Genomic DNA, 19,287 nt, shown 5'->3' with positions numbered 1-19,287 from the left:
CCTCAGTGACAGAACCAAAATGACGGTTATAAAGAAGATACAATACAAAAAAAAAAAAGTCCAGAATGTATTACCAATGGGTAGCTGGCCACTTAACAAAATCCCAAGGAAACTAGTAAAAATCATAGTCTATACTAGCTTTTATGGCATGTGATCTATACCATATGTAGAGAGTAACACTGTAGTCAAACATAATTTAGGTCAATAAAAAGGAACACATGTTATAACTGGAGAAGTATCATATGCAAATTGGAGCATGAGAAAAATCACTCCCTTTCTCCAGAGGAGGTTTAAACTTAAGAGCTTCCCCCAACACCTTATAGCTAGAAATCAACCTACATTGTCATGAAAAACAGTATATTATTATTCTTTGTACTCTAATGTCACCCATTAATTGAAAAGCCTTTATAATGTGAACTGATTACAGAGTTTTACTTGAGAGTTTATTCACTAGCAATTATTTTAACTCTAGAGTTATCTGAATTAAAAAACTACCACTGAAATGTAAGACATTAGTCAGAGCTTCCAGCGGACACTTAAAGTTCCTTTTCACCTCACAGTATACCTAGAAGTGAGGAAAGCTAGCTGGTCTTGGTAGCACTTTTCTTGAGACTATATGGAGTGTTGATTTTTTGTGTTATAAAAAACTAAACAACTTTGTTTACACTGAAACATTTTTACACATTATCATCAGCTGCACGTTATCATCTGCAGCACCGCTATTAGGAACAGCTTAAGTTTTAATGCAGGTCAGACAAAACACGTAGTTACAGAAAGGGCGACTTGGGACTTGGTCAGAGAATCTTCTGAAACAATATTGAAAACTCCCACTGATTTCAAATGACTAGAACATCCATTTCCCCTCCCTCTGAGCCACACATACACAGGAGTTTATTCCACTGCCAGAAGGATGAACAGTAACTGTGTCAAATAATAAATTGCAGCATGTGAAACGAAAACCTTAAGCCATGCCCCAATGTTTACACAATTGGCTAGCAAGATCGCTACACATTTTAAGTTATGCTGGCTTTCTTTAAGTAAAAATGCCAAGTTAAAAAAAAATATATATATATATATATATATATATATATATATATATATATATATATATATATATATATTCATCCCCATGTATAAACTACCAATAAAATACCATAAAATTAGGAGGTTTGGCAGTGACAGTGGCAGTTACCCCATCCATTTATTTTCCCATCATCTCCACCACTGCGGTGACACACCCTACAAGAGCATGCCATTCCCCAGATTGGTCAACACAGCTTTGGGGAGAACAATGGCTGACGACAATACAAAGAGCGTCATGCAAAAGTTCTTACTGGCCTGAAAAACTAGGGCAACTGGGGGTAGGGGAGATTTGTTTTGAGAACTGTGGTTAAAAAAATCAAGAATCCTGTTACAATTTAACTTCTATTAAATGGGCCACTGCCAAGAAGTCATGATGCAACGGCTAAATTAAATTAAATTGCTTTAACTGCACACATTCAATGTAGTCCTTTTGTTTTTTAATATAGCAAATGTATAAACACCTTTCACTACCTAATTCAGCTTGACCAGAAAGCCAGAATGGTTCACAACACTGCCAGAGAAAATTTTTAAAAAAGGTTTTGAAACAAACTCAGCTAAAAATCAGAAACTTGTTATATGTGCCGCTTTATATTAGATGGATTTATTAATGTTACGAAAATGGTCATTATGCATTAAACTGATTTTTTTCATTAAGCCCTGTGTAATTGCCAAGATATTTTTCTTTTTAAATTGAAAACATTTACAGATTATTTAATTTGGAGTAACAAACAACTGTGTGTAAAAAAAGAGAGAGAGGCTGAAATTCCAAAGAGAAGAGACCGTTTTGTTTTTCAAGTTCTAGATTTTACTATTAGGCTGCTGTTCTTAGTCCTCTTTGCTGCTGGTTCCACACACCAGCTGATGGGCACTAATATAAAACTCCCAGACAGCACATTGGTACTTCTATCTATGCAGTAATAAATTAATAAATGAAGGGTGGATAAAAATCAATGTTTTAAATAAAAAAAAATCCAATTTTTTTTAAAATCAGATTTTTTGATAAAATACTTTTTGACAAAGAAACCTATCTAAAGATAGTTTTAATTAAGATCACTATAGCTGAAAGATATCTCATCATGGAATAGGGATTATAAATTCTAATTTATAGTATGAGACAATATATTCATGTAATGTTTAAGAAAAGCTTTGTAAACGAGTTCCAACAGTTCATGGATTAGTGACCCAATCTTCGGGGGTTTCACAGGCTTCTGTATAGATTATTTAGGTTAATCTTTCTATCGTCCCTTGGCCCACGCCGCTTCCTGCGGCCCCCATTGGCCTGGAGTGGCGAACTGCGTCCAGTGGGAGCCGCAATCAGCCAAACCTGCGGATGCGGCAGGTAAACAAACCGATCCGGCCCGCCACAGGCTTTCCCTGAACAAGCGACGGACCGGCTTTGAGAACCACTGGTCTAGAAGATACCATCAGAGATGCTTAGGTTTGCAGTTCTCAAACCACGGATTTGCGTTTCCAGAGGTAAGCAAAAATGTTTATTAATAAATAAATAAAAGGTGAGAAACAACAGACCTCAAATCTATTGTCCCTCTGCAAATTTGTGTACACAGAGTCAATCCCTTACCTCTCTCTAAACGTGCAAAGTTTCAAAAAGTTCAACAAATAGAAGATTGTTGGGGGCAGAATAGATCTGGACAAGGAGAAGAACTCTGGAGATAAATGTGAGAAACAAGGGACATATGCTTGTTTTGTTAAAATATTATAGATTTGCTGTTGAAGAAAAAAATCCAGAATACTTAACAGTGTTGTTTTAGTTAAATAAAACAATTTAAATGTCTGTTTGGTGATGTTCTCCTCCTAATACAGCATAGCAAGAAAATTCTTCAAATATTAATGATTAACCTGTTGAATTGGAGATAGTTCACCTCCCAATAACTTCATAAATATCTGCTTCAATTACCTTTGGTAAACGAAATAACCAAACATTCATTTTCTGATATAGCTTTAAAACTAATCTGAAAAGTTTTAAAAATAAATCACTGTTCAAAAATGCATAGTGTGTATCTTCTAAAAATGAAACCTACATCTATCTCCGACTAGTGAAGAATATGTATTAAGGTTACATCAACCAACAAGAATGCACTTTTATGAAGAAAACCATGATTAAATCGAGTCTTCCTGACTAGTGATTTAAATCATGATTTAAATCAATTTGATTTAAATCAAATCCACTCTGAATAAATGCTACTGAAACAGAAAAGATAGTTTTCGTACTTTCTGTATTCCCATCCCTGTGCTGATGCCACACATCCTTAATGCTCAAGAGAAAGTTTTGACATATGATCAGCTTGCAAAAATGGCATCTCTCTTCAATGGATTTTAAGCAGACAAAACTGCATTCCAAATTTGATTAAAAAGTGAAAGAATAAAATTACTGCTAACGTTTTTTCAGATTTTTAGACTGATCAATCTTTTAAATATTAAATAAACCACCAGGAAGCATGTCCTTTATTTCACAACTTACACTAGTAACTAAGTTGTATCGATAAATCTCATCAGGGACAGTTTTATTGGAGAGTTAGAAGAGAGAATATTCCTTTATATTTAAAGCTCAATCTTTGAAAGGGTTCTTGTCTTGAACTTGTACTGACAAGAACTGTAGTAAGATTTGGAAATGTTTTCTTGCCTTTCAATTACATGAAGATTTAAACTAAAAATTGAAAGATTGTGATCAGAGAATAAACTATTAATTAGGAATCTGACTTTTGGAAAGATTATGGAAAGCGCTTTTGCTCATCTATAGTGGATTGTCCTGTTATTGCTTATTTTTGGTTAAATGGACCCCCCCAAAAGTGTATACTACTGCATTAGATTTATCTTTGGCTCCTTCAATTTTTTTCTTTTTACAGCTCTACTCTCAGGTAAACCTTGTGAGAAAGTACAATAATCTACATACTCATCCAATTCTAGCCACCAAGAATGTTATTGTGCATACTTGGAAATTATGTACTCCTCTTGCAAAGCCCAAGTGGCTTGCTAAAGTTTGGTTTCTATTAGTTATGGACAAAATTTCTCTTCTGTTACAAAACAAATTGCTAAACTTGATTGCCGCATGGACACTATCTTTGGCTAGGTCAACAGAAACCACACTGACCTTGACAAGCCAAAAAAGCTTCCTAATTCTGTTTTTATACAAATTTCATTCCTGATGTTCTGCATATGAATTTTAACTATTTTTATAAAGAAAAACACTAATGTGATGTAGTGCAACCAACTGCTGGCAAACCTATCCCAAACATATTTGCCTTATTTTTCCCCTTCTCTTTTTTGGGTGGGCTTTATATTTTCATTTGCTTCCTTCAGTATTTTTATTGTTTTAGGGTTGTATGTAACTGATGTATTACGTTTACTGTTTCAGTGTCAGAGTTTAAAAACTTTCAAAGCAATTGGTGGGCAGGGAGGAGAACTCCATCTCCTTTTTGCTGTTTACGGTTGCGTCCATTTATTTCTAAACCTGTTGATATATGCATGTGGACTGTGGAGGAAGTACTTTTATTCTTATTATATCTTGTCCATAAGCCTCTCAAAATTATATGGGGAAAACTTGAAAAACATTGTATTACAATTTATCTATGAAGTTTAGTAACTGAATATGACAGCACATTTTACTATATAGACTCCTGTACTTGAAAACCAAACTATGCCTTCAAATAAACTAAAAATGAGATTGCCTCTCTTTAAATTGTAATATGGCTATAAGGACAAATTCAGAACTAGCAACCAAAGCATCCAACATTCTACCTAACAATACCGCCAGACATCTGAAACTGAGAAAGGTGTTGGCAGAGACCCTTTTATAAAAGCACCCTCTGTCGGTCTTCTTAATATTGCAGATACAGGTGAACTTTCTTGCTCAGATAAAAACACACTTTTATTTGTAAGCTACTCTACATAATAGACCCTATTCAAATTTTTAAGAAAAAGAAGGTTGGATTAAGTGGGCCACTAGGTTATTGCACCAGCCTTTCATTTCTGGAGACCATCAGGTTTTAGAAAGATCACCACAAGCAACCATGCATTTCGTGGTCGCATCCTAAATTACAGTGGACATTCATCTACATCACAAAAACTACCATTGAATTTAGCATGCTTGATGGCCACCGTTTAGGGAGAGGCCCCCGAAGGGAATTAACAGAGAGTACTGCAAGTCATGACTAAGGTCCACTACCAGACCTTGAAATGGGAGTTGAAGAAGAAGAAAGCTTGTACTATGCCTAGCCTGAGCCAGTTCTACTGTATCATTGTTTTTATTACAACAGAATTTCCCAACAGCACTGGGGTCAGATGTTTGCAATAAATGTATTTTCTAATTGAGTGCTGAAACCTCTCTCTCAACATTATCATTATGTTTTTTCTCACTTATTACGATGTTAACATTATATTGTAACAAATGCTGAGCAGAGACAAAAAAAAAAGTTATACAGCTCACAGCAGCAATACAGTATATTACAGCTCCATAGGCAGGTGCTGGCTTTACAAACAGACTGCATCTGTTTTCACGTTAATCAGAACCAAACGAATTATCCTCTGCATTGCTACTAGAACAACAAGAATAGTTTCTTCTCACACTGTTTGCTTCCACATCTGATGTTTTTAAACAGAGACAGTTGGTTGTTCAGACAGCAAGCCACCGCGCACATACACAAAAAAACCCAACAATACTACTGATTATTATTTTCACATCTCACAGCAAGTGCAAGAAAAACAAGACCACCAGCTGGTATGCAAACTGGCTTAGGACAGTACCATATTTAAAGGTCACAGCATAACCGAGAATATTCAGATCTCTTTAATAAGCATGGTGAATTTCAATAACTAATGACCAAGACATGCCAAAGATTTAAAAAAAACAAAACCCAAAGACTTACCCTCTTGCAGGATCTAAGGCTATTGCTCTGGGCTGATCCAATTCTTGCCAAAATAAAACTTTTCTCAAAGATCCGTCTAAATTGGAAACTTCAATCCGATTTGTTTCAGAATCTGTCCAGTATAGTTTCTCTCCCAGCCAATCGCATGCCAGCCCGTCAGGTGACAAAAGCCCAGAAATGACCACATTCTGTATACTCCCAGTTTTGTTAAATTCTGTTCGTTTAATGGCTTCTTCGCTTACATCACTCCAGTATATCAACCCGCGGACAAATACAAAGTCCACTGCGGCTGCATCTTCCAAACCACCCACTACAACTGTAGCATTCTCTTTCCCATTTTCAGCATCCACCAATCGCAGATCACGTCGGTTTGCATACAGCAGCAGCGGGGCAGCTTTAGGTGGGGGGGAAAAATGACACACATTAATGTAAGTCAGGCTATTACAATTTAAGGCAGTAGTAGTTTCACAGACATGGTATAAAAGGGCTAATTCAATTACTCCAGAAAAGGCAGCCTTTGGAAGTTAACTAGATAACCTGAAGTCACAGTTTCAAATCTCAGCAAGATCCTCTCAGCTCTTTCAAAGGAGACAAATTACTAACATACCGCTCACTATCCTACGGTGTGTGTAGTTCAGATAAGATGTTCAAAAAAAGAAAACAGGTCTCAATACATTCATTGAAGAACACATGGACACCTTTTCCTAGGAGAGCAGTGTTCAAACAGTATCTGAAGGGGAAACTGAGGCCAGTGTGCTGTGCACCATTTGCTCACCTGCTGCTGCCCTGCAATCTAAAGTCGGCTCCTTTTTAACAGTGTTGCACATACACACTGTGAAGCAGCTTGGAATGAAAGACATTATATAAAATGTTAATTAGTACTAAAGCGAGGGGAAAAAGCAGGGCTACAAAAACTGCATGAAGTCTTCCTTCAAACTGAGGCCCACCATGCCGTGTTTAGTTATCTGATCAAATGTCTTTTTTACACATGCCTAGTTTGCCTACCACATACTTATACCGACTGCAGAAACAACTTTCATATGTAACCCACAAATAAAACTACTGAAAGGTAGTAACCATGAAAAGAGATATTTTAAAAGTAACACATCTATTTAATTATACTCAACCACCAGTAGTATCACATGGCATCATGAACATTCCAGCATCATTTGCACTGCAATGGAAGTTAGTAAGAACAGGTTTTTAAAACAGAGAAACACCACAAACGAAATCTCCTTTTAAACTGCTATCACAAAATGGAACTAGCCTTCTCTATGATTGCTAAGGTACTATTGTGATGAGGGCACATAAAATACCTAGCTAGACACGGAGGTTGGCCCTCTAAACATACTCATGTACATGCCATTATATCATTGCTATCAACTTAACAAAAAACTGTAGACTTACCTATAGCTGTCAGTTCTCTCTACAAGCTAAAGTAACCTGTTAGGTCACCAGAGAGAGGCCTGCATTAATGGAGTCAAAAACTGCACATGGTTTGATGACGGCCATTGTTTCTGTATAGGTCTGAAGAGTCTTACAAAGAGAGCACACTTGTTTCTAGAAATTAGACAGTTCTTATATAAAAGGCTTACACTGAGACTAGAAATCTAAGTGCCTGTTAAATCAATTTACACTTTAAAATGTCGCCTCAGAAGTTCAGCTTTCTCAAGACTATTCATTGCATTTGTACCATACCATGTCCTTCAGAAACTCATATGGGGAGCGGGGGCGGGAGGGGACAGAATAGAAAATAAATTTTTGTTCTGTGTCATTCTGTGTCAGGAACCATATATAAAAGTGTTCCAATTTTTTAAAAAAAATAAAATTTAAACTTAGTTTTTAAAATTTTGTTTAGGTTCATTTTATAAACACTGCATAAAAATTCCCCTCACATCCAATCATTTAGATCTCCTCATAACATTGAGTGTTTTTTTCTAACAAAGTCGATTTCAAACTTAACATCTTTATCTACCCACATTATTGATTTACAGCAAAACATTTAGTGCAGGCATAGTACTTCTATGGGAGTTGAGGCGGCATTTTTACAGAATCAGAGGGGAACCCCATTTTAAGTAACAAATTTGTTACTTTATCTTTCTACCTTCTTTTCTCTCCCCCGCAAAAAAGCCTAAAAAATTAATTTTAATGATTTAAAAGATGGTTTCCAAAACTTTACGTCTCAAGTTGCTTAGACAGGTCACAAGAAGTCACATACCAAAAAAAAAAAAAAAAAAAGATATTTTCCAAAAAAGTTATTCAACACTCTGAAAATGATAAATGGGAATGAGCAAAATAATTGTGTGTTCCTGTGAGGTTACCACGTAAACTGAGAAGTTTAGCTAGTGGTACAGTGCAGTATATAAGTGCGTATAGCAGACTGACAGAACCATTTCTAATAAGATAGTATGCACCGTGTTTGAATAAGGCAAATCCAGGCACAAACAAGTACAAGCTCCATTATTATGTACAACACGGAGGGAGAGTACCCAGGCACACAGCATGCACTGAATTGGAACACCAGGCATGTCAAGGGTAATCACGAAGGCACTGCTGAGTCTAACACCATTGTATTGCATAGTTTTTCATTCTTTGTGGGACCTCAGTTCTGGCGGAGGAATGATTCTGAAAGATGTCCTTTTTGCAAAGTGAATTCGAATTACACTTCAGAATGAAATTTGACTACAAGCATGACACACAGTTTTACATAGACTGATTCAAAACCACAACTTGTAGTGCATTCTGCAGGGCTGGCTGCTGAGAGTATTAAACCTTCCAAGTTGTTGTGACATTTAGAAACCAGGCATCCATGAGTGAACAATAAATCTGAGGAATTTTTTTTTCCCTGAGAAAACCTGAAGCTTTGAATAAGTCAACAAGACCTGATCACTCAAACTGGCAGCATCAATAGGAAATGCCCTTTAAGCATCTTATTGAGTACCCATTTGAATTAGACAGCATTGGAGAGGGAAAACTTGTTGCAAAAAAATTCATCTTTCCCTGTGTAACTGACATGGGGTTTGTTTGGTTCTTTTAGGGACATAGGATCTGAGGAAGCAATCACACTGAAAAGCATGCCTTTGTTCAAATAACACTGTTCTGTGCTTTATTGAAGACATGGCAGATGATGTCCAAGTGGAACTGCTTTGAGAACGCAAAAATAGCAGTAACTACTTCTCAATTCAACTTGATAAGTCAGCCAGTGTATGTGTGCGCGTGCGTGCATGCATGCTTTGATTATTTGCAAGTTACGTTTCTGATAGTTCTATTGAACACTTGCTGTAGCTAATGTGCAAAAACAATGTTTGTGATACTACAGCAAATAGTCAGAGATTTCTGCAGTAATGGGCACAGTGTTTTGCAATCTGCCTGTCTGGAGCCATTCGACAACTGGTAAGAATAGTGGTCCGATCACATCAATGCAAATCATTACACCTACCAACTTATGGCTTCACTGTTTCGTACACAATCTTTTTGCCAGCAAGGAAATAGCTGAAAACCCACACCTAATCCTTCATGAAGCTGTAAAAGCAATGCATTTAATTAAAGGTGCGCCAATGAATTTGGGTTTCTGTACACTGCTCTGTGATATGGGTTTCCCTTACTATTAACTCCTCTTTCATACTGACATGAAGGGAAAATGGTTACAAGGTTTGAATCATGAACAAACCTGCAAGTTTTCCTCAATTTTTAGCTCTTCCCCTTTGCTGACACTTTCAATGACTTATCCAAGTGCAAAGAAGAAACCAAATGGTTTCCTCTTCTTTCAGATTTTGAAGGAGCTATAAATTCAGAAGTTAGCATGTCAGAAGTTAGCATGTCCAACCCAGCTGTTCAGCTATTCTCCTAATGACCCACAGAAGAGAAAGATGTCATTGACTTGACAGCATAGATTGGACCACTTCAAGACAAACTGAGAGGGATAAGACTGCAACTGACTTTTGCTGAAAGAGAAAATACAGAGCTTTCGTAACATCACATTGTTATCCTCACTTCTCTGCAACTCAGCATTCTCTTCAATAGTAATGAAAAAAAGTATCTATCACCCGATAGTCCAAAGTTACTTCATTTCAGTATACTTCCCAGTTAAACTTAGCGCACAGCACCTTTTGTCAGCTCATCCACCACACTGAATGCTGCGAATTTGAAGGTTGGTCTTCCTTTACTACTGAAATTCATTTACACAGCTTCACAATTCTTAATTTTTGTACAGTTACATAGTTTCTGTGCAACACAGGAGGACCATCTTTGACCACTTGCTGAAGCACACACCAGAGATTGGCATGTAGATTAACAAAAGTCAAAACAAAATGTACATTTAAAATGTACAAGTTTAAAATTAGCTTTCGGTAAATCAAAACTGTAAATCACCAATCCAAAGATTACATTTCAATGCCTCAAAAGCTTTAAATTTGCTGTGGCGTTAACTTAGGGAACGGAATTTCTACTCCAAATGAACAGATAGAGGTTTTGGAGGTGGGAAGGGAGGAATCTACTTGAGTAATTATGATAACTAGCAACTTTATTTTTTTTAAGTTATTGATCAACTAATGTAATGCAGGTCCAACTGTACTTCCAAGGCACCCATACAAATCAGTTTACACATCAAATGTGACAAAATATGTAAAAAGATTAACAGATAAGAAATAATCCTACAAAAACAATTTTATAAAACACATAATTCACATCTGTCTCTTTTCAGATTAAGCACTACAGTTCAAACCCAGTTTTGAGAAGTTTTAAATATTGCATCTATTTATAAGCTTTGCTCTTTTGCATGGTATACGGTATGATTATTAAACCTCAGTTAAGTTGCTGCCTTATAATAACATCACTGATTTTCCACATGGACATCATAAAGTGGATACAAGGCTTCCCAAGTAAACCGTGTTCTATTCTGAATGGGTTACTTTCTCCATTAATCCATTTTTGCATAAGAAGATACTTGGATTTCCACAATGAATTAAAAATAACTGAGTACAAATTATTTTATTCCTTGATCTATCTATCTATACAGTGAAAGAAAAGAAGCTGAAATTCAGAATAATCATAAGTTTTTGCTACTTTTTACATGCAGTCAGTTTCCAGAATTTGGCCAACAATGGCCAGGACTACAGCAAATAAATTACACTCCCTCTAAGTATTTTGAATCTTTGACAACTGAGGGCAACTAGGGAAAAAGTTTGTTGCTAGAAAGCAACCAAAGTATAATAAATAAAGATGATAATATGAAGCAAATTCCCCCCCCCCCTTTTTTTTTTGGCAGCAGGCAATGAGGAGAAGAGGCTGAAGGGGAAAATTATGTTTCCTTTTATTAATTCACATTTCTATTTGAATAGTGGGAAAAATAGTTTGGCTAAGTGACAGAATTATTATTAGTAGAATTATTCATGTAGTTAGTTAATTAAGACTGTAGATTTCCCTTCTCTCCTCTCTGAGATGAATTTCAAATTTGACACACAGTGCTTACACATGGCCCTCAAACAGAATTAAAACGATATCGTCATTTCTGTTACATTGATTTAATTGTAATACAGAGTAATTCTATTTGGGTAATATAATCCCATAACAAACAAAAAAAATCTTTGCAGATGTTGCCATTTTCCATATCCACATATATAAAAGCATTCATTATTAGCACATCAGAAGCCAGTGAATATTCTATCTTTAAAATATAATAAATAATAATCTATGTTAAAACTTTGGGGACTTCTCCCAAAATTAATACAGAAAGTTTAACTAAAAGAATGTTAATAACTAAACTAGAGTTTAAATGGGATAATCCCAAATGCATATTATTAATCCAGTGGGGAAAAAAAATGGTACAGTATTCACACACTCTCCCCTCAGATTTTTAGGTTTGACTCCATTTCAAAGATGCTTTAGGGTCCTGCCAACTGACTTGAAATGCACAGCCTTATATTTTAAACAGTAGCTAATTAATCACTGTAAAAAGAAAAACAAATTTTAGTAAGTAAAACACACAAGGACATAATGGAAAGGAGAAAACAATTATGACAAGCTAATTTCTAATGCAAATACCACCATTTTAGTCAAACTGAGCTCGGCCCACTTGGAGCAAATAGCTAATCTTCTCACACTGTGAATTCCTTTCCATAAATATTTATAAACTACAGGAGCATTTGGACAGTTAAATTAAGTCTTTATTAGTGTGTTAATTTGCCTGCCAAGTATAAATAGCTTTTTCCTATTTAATTTTTAGGGCAGTCATCACCCAGCATTTATATAATTGTAGATGCAATGTTTTCCCCCCCCCGAACACCTGGAAAATTGTACTTTTACAGAACTATGCTGCCTCTTCATTTATACTGGCAAACAATTATGCAACGCTGGTTAAACTGCTCAATATGTGGAATAGGTTGTGTAAATACTGGTAGTTATTTAAGAGGAGAATGAATGCTCTTTTCACCCAAATCAACTATTAGTAATAACCAGGCAAAGAACAGAGACAATCCCAAAAAGGCTTGTCTACAGTTGGCACAAAAGAATAATAAATAACCATCACATGCCACCACTGGACAACGCCACACTTGTACAAACGCTTGTGTCCTACACACAACAGCCATCCAACGTGTGCTGCAAGCACAAAGGGCTTGTCTACACTGACACTTTACAGCGCTGCAACTTTCTTGCTCATGGGATGTGAAAAAACACCCCCCAAGGGCTGCAAGTTTCAGCGCCATGAAGTGCCAGTGTAGACAGTGCCCCAGGACTGGTAGAACTCTCTCCCAGCGCTGGTAACTATTCCCCTCGTGGGGTGGCTTTTTTAGAGCGCTCTCCCAGCGCTATGCCGTGACTACACAAGCCATGTTAAAGTGCTGCCGTGGCAGCGCTTTAACACTGCCAGTGAAGACGTGCCCTAAGTCAATGGCTGGGACAAGTGGCTTAGCTGGGCTTTAGATGAACAAGTGTCGTCTGCCTGATGTGAACAGGAAGCCACCATCAGTGCAGCTGCATTCCTTCATTTCACAGTAAGCACCCTGCATCAGGCATCCATGGGGTAAACATCTGTGGTTACAGGAAATCCCTTACCAGTGTTTTAACTTGCAGCAATAGCTGGATATTAAAGCATGTCCCTGATGTGCTACCTCACGTAAACTGCAGATAACTTGCTAAATTCTATGCTACCATCTGTTTCCAAGAGCTGTATTCATGGAATCCTTCAAGCTGGCCCACAGTTGATGAGGGCCCCCTGCTAGAACTATCAGTCTGTTCAGGTGCAGCACCCCTCTGTACATAAAGGTAACAAGGCAGTTTGCCAAATTGGGAGTGGTCCTGTACAAGGCCAGGGATAACAGCTGCATTTCTGGTGCCAATCCAAAATCCTCTCTCTCATGTATGAGAAACTGGACTCTCTTGGAGAACAACCCACCAGCAAGCCAACTCACATAATTAACATTTGCCAGGAAGCTAATGAGGATGAATATGCCGGGGACAAAGAGGACAGTGTTGAAGTCTAAAGACTGGCTGCCAGAGAAAACGGATGGTGACAGATCAGGAGATGAGTGTCTGACTGTGTCTCTCTCTCATATGCGCACACAGTGTACTATACACTACTTGACTTCAAATGAAGAAGTAAATATAGCGATGAGTGCACTGAGGTGGATTGCTTCAAGCGGGCACATATGGGATGCAATATTACCAGAAGGTTGGAAATACTTGTCAGAAAGGGTGGAAATTCTCTGATTCCCAGAAGCATGTGAGTAAGAACTCCAGCAGAGGAACATTCCTGAGCTGCTATCCTCCAGCTGAAAAATTTGCACAACTGCAACAAAACCCCCAGCCCAACCTGCTGTCCCTGCAGTCAGATTTTCACTTCCAGCTAAAACTCAACAAGAGAAGAACAAAGATCCCTTACTGGAAGGTAACGGAGGAGGGAAACCTGAAGATTATTAATGTCACTCTGAACAATATTTCTGTAAGCTATTATGATTACATTAAGTTCTTCAGTTGAATAGTTTTACAGTACACAGGTGGATACAAGTACTGCATCACCTTCATGAACCACTGACAAAGTAAATTACAACAAGAACAGGAGTACTTGTGGCACCTTAGAGGCTAACAAATGTATTAAAGCATTAATATTAAATAATAATAAATATTTATTTATTAATGTTCTAATAAATTTGTTAGTCTCTAAGGTGCCACAAGTTCTTTTTGCGGCTACAGACTAACATGGCTGCTACTCTGAAACCTGTAAATTACAACTTTATCCAAAAAAAAAAAATACCAGCAAACTGCATCATATTTGAACACACTTTGCCATAATGCTACTTTATATTTTGCTCCCAGCCACAGGTGCTATAATCACCTTCCTAATACTTTATTTAAAAAAAACTTTCAGTGATGATTTAATGAGGATGAGGGATACAACTGTGGAAATTACTGTATTAATGATGGCATTTACCAAACCTTAGATCATGCTGGTTTCAGAAAGCTCTCAGCTGAAATATGGCAATGACAAAGGCAAACCAAATGAAAACTATGGCATGCACAATGCCAGACTGATCTCTAAGGAATGATACAAAGCCAATTAAAAATGGGCTATCTTTTATACATACGGGGATTAAGGGACAGGGGGGCATGTATTGTGATAAACTGGAGGAGGATCCTCTAAGGTCTAATCTCCAACACTGGGGCTCCAGGTCTCAAGAAACTCTTTATCTGAAGACTCGATGAAGCTCCCATTGGAACTCTTCAATGCTGCTCTAAGACCCCACCTAGTTGTTTCAGAACAGAACAGGATACAGTATACCTCTTCCCCCTCTCTGCTCCCAGCATGCTGTTTAACAGCACCTTTAGTCTCTATTAGCCCAAGGAGCCTGGAACCTGCTAGCATTTCTAAATTAAAAACAAGAGAGTCTTTACACAATGGTACCACTGGACAATTTTTTTTTTTTAAACAAGTTTTTTGAGCACATTAGGAGTTTGTCAAAATATCAATTACCCAACAGGCATTTCCACTCCTTCAAGGACTGATTCTAAATACAGGACAGCGGCAGGTCTGTCCAACACAATGTCATGATAAATTTGCACAAATACAATTTATAAGCTTCCTAGTCAATCAATTCTTGATGCACTCCTTAACTCTCTTACTGATCAGTGATAATTAGGAAGTTTTCCCCCAGAAGGGAAGAAGAGGTAAGCCATCAGTTCCTGCAGAATCTAACCTGTTCTTTTGTAAAAGAGAAGTTAAGTTTCTAGCACCTATGACTGAGGTAACTTTGCAAATGTAAACCCGTGTGGTGTCATTTTCCTTCGTTAACAGAGAGGCCTACTGCCCACCACTTTGCTCCCAAGCAGCAGCGGAGCCTCTAAAAGATTCTGACCAGTTTCACTGCTACTATTAAAAATACTCTGGGCAACTGTGAAGCTGACATGAATCAGCTCAACCTCACTCCTCTATGCCCTGGGGAAAACTCCAAGCAGCAGCAACAGCAGGCACTGTTGATGTTCAGAAAAGAAGAAGCTCCAATCCCAAAAATAAAACCCAAAGCTGGAGGAGGCATACATTAGCAGTGACTGCACTAGCAGTCAGGAGGTTCTGGGACAGTGGTCTACTCTCCCTCACACCCTTCCAGCACCAGAATAGGTCAAAGGCCAACATGAAAGATGGGAGTCTTTTAGCAGGATCCAGGGACATCTCCCCCTTATGAACACCACCATTCTCCCCGCCAGCTGGTAGTGGGACCAAGGTTTCACCACTGGAGAGGCCCCACATATTATGTATCAACCTCTGGCTAATAGGTGCTTAGTATACTTTTCCCATGATCATGAGGGTATAATTTGCTAATTAACTGGATCTTGCATTTAAATGTTACTGGTGTTAATCCAGCCAAGACTGATAAACAAATGATCAAAAATTCCTACTGTCACCTGGCTAATCTTTGTGATACATCAGTGGTTTCTTTGCAGTTTATCATGGTCAAATATCCAAATCAAAGATTAGCATCAAAATGTGGCATCTTTAAGTAATACTCTTAGAAGACAGAATGCTGCAAAATAAGAATGAACTTCAGTTCCATTCTTGTGTATAAAGGAGGGGCTTCAGTCTCCAGCACTGTCAGCTTGGCACATTTCACAGCACCTAATTCGCAAACCAAGAAGTAAACATATGCACAAAAAACTTCACCCTTACTCGTGTAAAAACGTAGTCTTACTTCAGACAATATTCTACGTGGGCACAGCTTGCCTTTGCCTCATTAAAGGGCTGCTGACACCTCCTGGAAATTGAACACATTCTGTTCAGAACCAATTCTGCTTGCATATCATGTACCTTCTTTATTACAAAAGACATATGCATAAAAATATTATCTTTGTTTCCTCCGAGTTCAGCTGCTCCTGCTGCTTATCCCAACCTGAAGTAACAATTAACTGCAGTGGAAATTACTGTAATGTCACAGATAGAAGATTATGATTTCAGGTGGAGGAAACAAACAGCAGGAGCAGATGAACTCTAAAGAAACAAAGATGCTGTTTTGATGCAAATATACTCAGCAAAAGATAGAGAGAAGAGAGAAAAAATGACAATCCAGAATGGTTTATAAACTGAATGTCTTTCAAAGTTTCCTACAAAGCATCAGCGGGTCTGTGAAGACTTGCAAAGAATATATAACTAAGAGCTGACTGATTTGGAAAAATGACAGTCATGGCGCCAATATCCCACTGACTTGTATACTCTTGCTCAAAGGCAACTTAAGGAAAAAAACAGAAGAATATCTGGTTTAAGGCAACAATTAGTGCTAGATGAATTTTTATTAAGGAAATGTATGGTTATTAAATAATAAAGTGTACTGCTCAAAATACATTATTTTTTCTCCTTGCCCGAGATCCAGTTACTGAAAATTGAACTTTACAGCCACAAGTGGAGTATGAAATGTTATGTAGCCCATTTAAATAAGTAGTATACTTACATTTCTCCAACAGGATGCAATATGGCAAACAGATGCATAGAAAGGGGGAGAGAGGGAGGGAAAAGAGATCTTTCCTCTTCCAGAGCAGTGAGCAACTGACTATCAAGCTCTTCCTCCAACCCAAATCCCCTTCCCCCAAGCTCCCATCAAAACAAATTAATGGTTGCAAGCCAATTTTTAAATCAGAATGTGATTACTTTTTTCTGATATATCAAAGAATCCCTTCCCTCATTAACTTTGGAAAAGGACAGTGATGTGATGGATATAAACACAGGTCTCTTCCTCCCCAAAAAAAGATTTTAAACAAGTAGAAACGGTTACTGTAATCAAATTTACAGCATACAAAACCTTCAGTTATCTTTTTGTTCTCTGCAATACAGGAAATTGAGGGGAGGGAGAAATTAAATTTTATATTATATTGTATTAAAAACACTGAATGCCATTTGGCAGTTCTTTATTTTGAATCCCTGATTTGAAAAATATATCAATATTCATTCCATATATATTAGCCAAGTCTATCAACATCCTTTACAATCAGCCCTCTAAAACACAAACTTCTCTCAAGTCCCAGACTGAACCCAATACGGATCAGAAGAGTGTTATTCTTTTTGCCAAAAGAATGAGGAGTCTGGTGGCACCTTAAAGACTAACTGATTTATTTGGGCATAAACTTTTGTGGGTAAAAAAAAAAAAAAAAAACCCACTTCTTCAAATGCATGGATTCTTCTTGCCAACTGTGCACTTATTCCGGTGCATATAAAATCCAATGAAACGCTAGATTATTACATACACTTTTTTCAGTGAAGTGTACAGGACTTCAATTATCTCTAAGCATTTCCCCTAGTGGATAGGCCCAGGGGGCGACCAAAACAAAAAAACAACAAACCAACACACCCACCCACCGCGATGTTTTAATGCTTTGCTCTTTGAAACGCTGCCCAGAAGCTCCTCACCCCTCTGCCTAACCCATCCTGGATTACGTGCAAGGAGAATTGCAAACCCTGAACTTTTTTTTTTTTTTAAGTTTGCAAAAACAAAAATATATATAGATTTTTTTTTTTTAAGAAGACTCCTGAGCACGCAGGATGAACAGAAATAACTCCAGCCACCCCCACACAAACATCACGAAGCCCAGAGAATATTCGCCACCAGGTGATTTTCTCCGAAAGCGACTCGGGGGCTGCACAAGCCCGTGCCGTGCCTCCCAGCCGCCCCGGCCAGCGCAGGGCTTGCCCGCGGCGCTGCGGGAAGTTCGCTCGGGGAGGAAGGCTGGCTCCACGGCACTGCACAGAGCGGGGCTGCCCCTTCTCCTGGGCCCCTCTCCCCCTCCCCGGCGGCCAGGCCTGGCCTCTCCCCCGGCCGCGCGCGCGGAACGTGGCCACGGGCAGCGACCCCCGCAACTTCCCCCCCCGCCCGCCCGCTCACCTCGCACCAGGGCGCAGAAACTGCAGAGAAGTAGGCTCCGCAGCGCGGGCCCCATCTTCCCTCTCTGCTCGCTCGCTCACCGGCGGGGGGGTGGCGGCGGCGGCGGCGCTGCTGGCGGGGGAGAGCAGCAGCAGCACCTCTGCTGCCAGTTCATACTTCCAGGCGGGGGGGAGCAGCTGCAGGTCCCCCCCGCTCTCCTCCGGCTGCCTGGCTCTAGCAGGCGGCTGGTCCCTTTGCACCGGCCGCGCAAACGCGCCCGTCCATGCTGCTGCTGCTGCCGCCGCCGCCGCCTCCGTGCAAAGGCGGCCGCAATTCCCCCATCCAACCCCTCGGCCAGCCTCAGCCGCCGCCGCCGCCTCCTCCTCCTGTGCACAGCGGCGCAGGGATACACGCCCCCCCTTCCCCGGCTCAGCAGCAGCCGCCGCCCCCTCCCTCGGACGGCTCCCCACGCCCCAATGCAGCGCCCTCCTCCGGTGCCAGCGCTCGCACAAAGCCCGCCGCGCGCCGCCCCCCGACAAAGGCAGGCGGGGCGAGCCCGAGCCGAGCCGGGCGGCGCTTTGCCCAGGCACCGTGCCCGGGGAGGGACGCTCCACCAGCCCCTATCGCATTCCGATGGGACTATTTTCCTTTCCCTCCTCCCTCTTTTTTGGGAAGGGGGGGTGCGAGGCGGTTGTCGATACAACACTGGACCTGGGAGGGCCGGACCTACTTTCAGCCACAGAGCAAGAGCGAAGAGCAGGAGCACAAAGGAAACTCACAGCTGCTGCTTCAGGTGAAGGCAGCCCTGGCTCCGGCAGGCTACGTGCTAGCAGCTCGGGAGAAGCTGCGGGAGACAAGCAGAAGGGCCCGTGCCTCTTTCCTTTTTAATTTCCTTTGTCTAACCACTGCAGCAAGGCATTAACCACACACTGTGAATGAATCAGTACTAATGGCCCTTGAACCAGCTGGATATGCAGGGATCT

At 39.5% G+C, this 19,287-nt stretch overlaps 1 protein-coding gene across 2 annotated transcripts in view; it reads right to left on the bottom strand.

Annotated features, from left to right (window-relative positions):
- Positions 1-18,615, bottom strand: part of LRP6 (LDL receptor related protein 6) — a 194,998-nt gene extending 176,383 nt beyond the window's left edge. Inside the window, exons 1-2 of one of the 2 annotated variants that reach the window (XM_074936314.1) lie at positions 18,326-18,615; positions 5,967-6,360 (exon numbers count right to left, since the gene is read on the bottom strand). In XM_074936314.1, the coding sequence (XP_074792415.1) occupies positions 5,967-6,360; positions 18,326-18,380 (449 nt within the window). In that variant the 5' untranslated portion in view covers positions 18,381-18,615. The remainder of the gene's footprint in view (positions 1-5,966; positions 6,361-18,325) is intronic. The other variant, XM_074936305.1, reaches the window with a different exon arrangement.
- Between the last annotated feature and the right edge of the window lie 672 nt (positions 18,616-19,287).

This window comes from Natator depressus, chromosome 1 (assembly GCF_965152275.1).
Source record: "Natator depressus isolate rNatDep1 chromosome 1, rNatDep2.hap1, whole genome shotgun sequence".
Taxonomy (NCBI): Eukaryota; Metazoa; Chordata; order Testudines; family Cheloniidae; genus Natator; species Natator depressus.
Note: the sequence above shows the minus strand (reverse complement) of the source record. Positions and strands in the feature narration are given on the sequence as shown.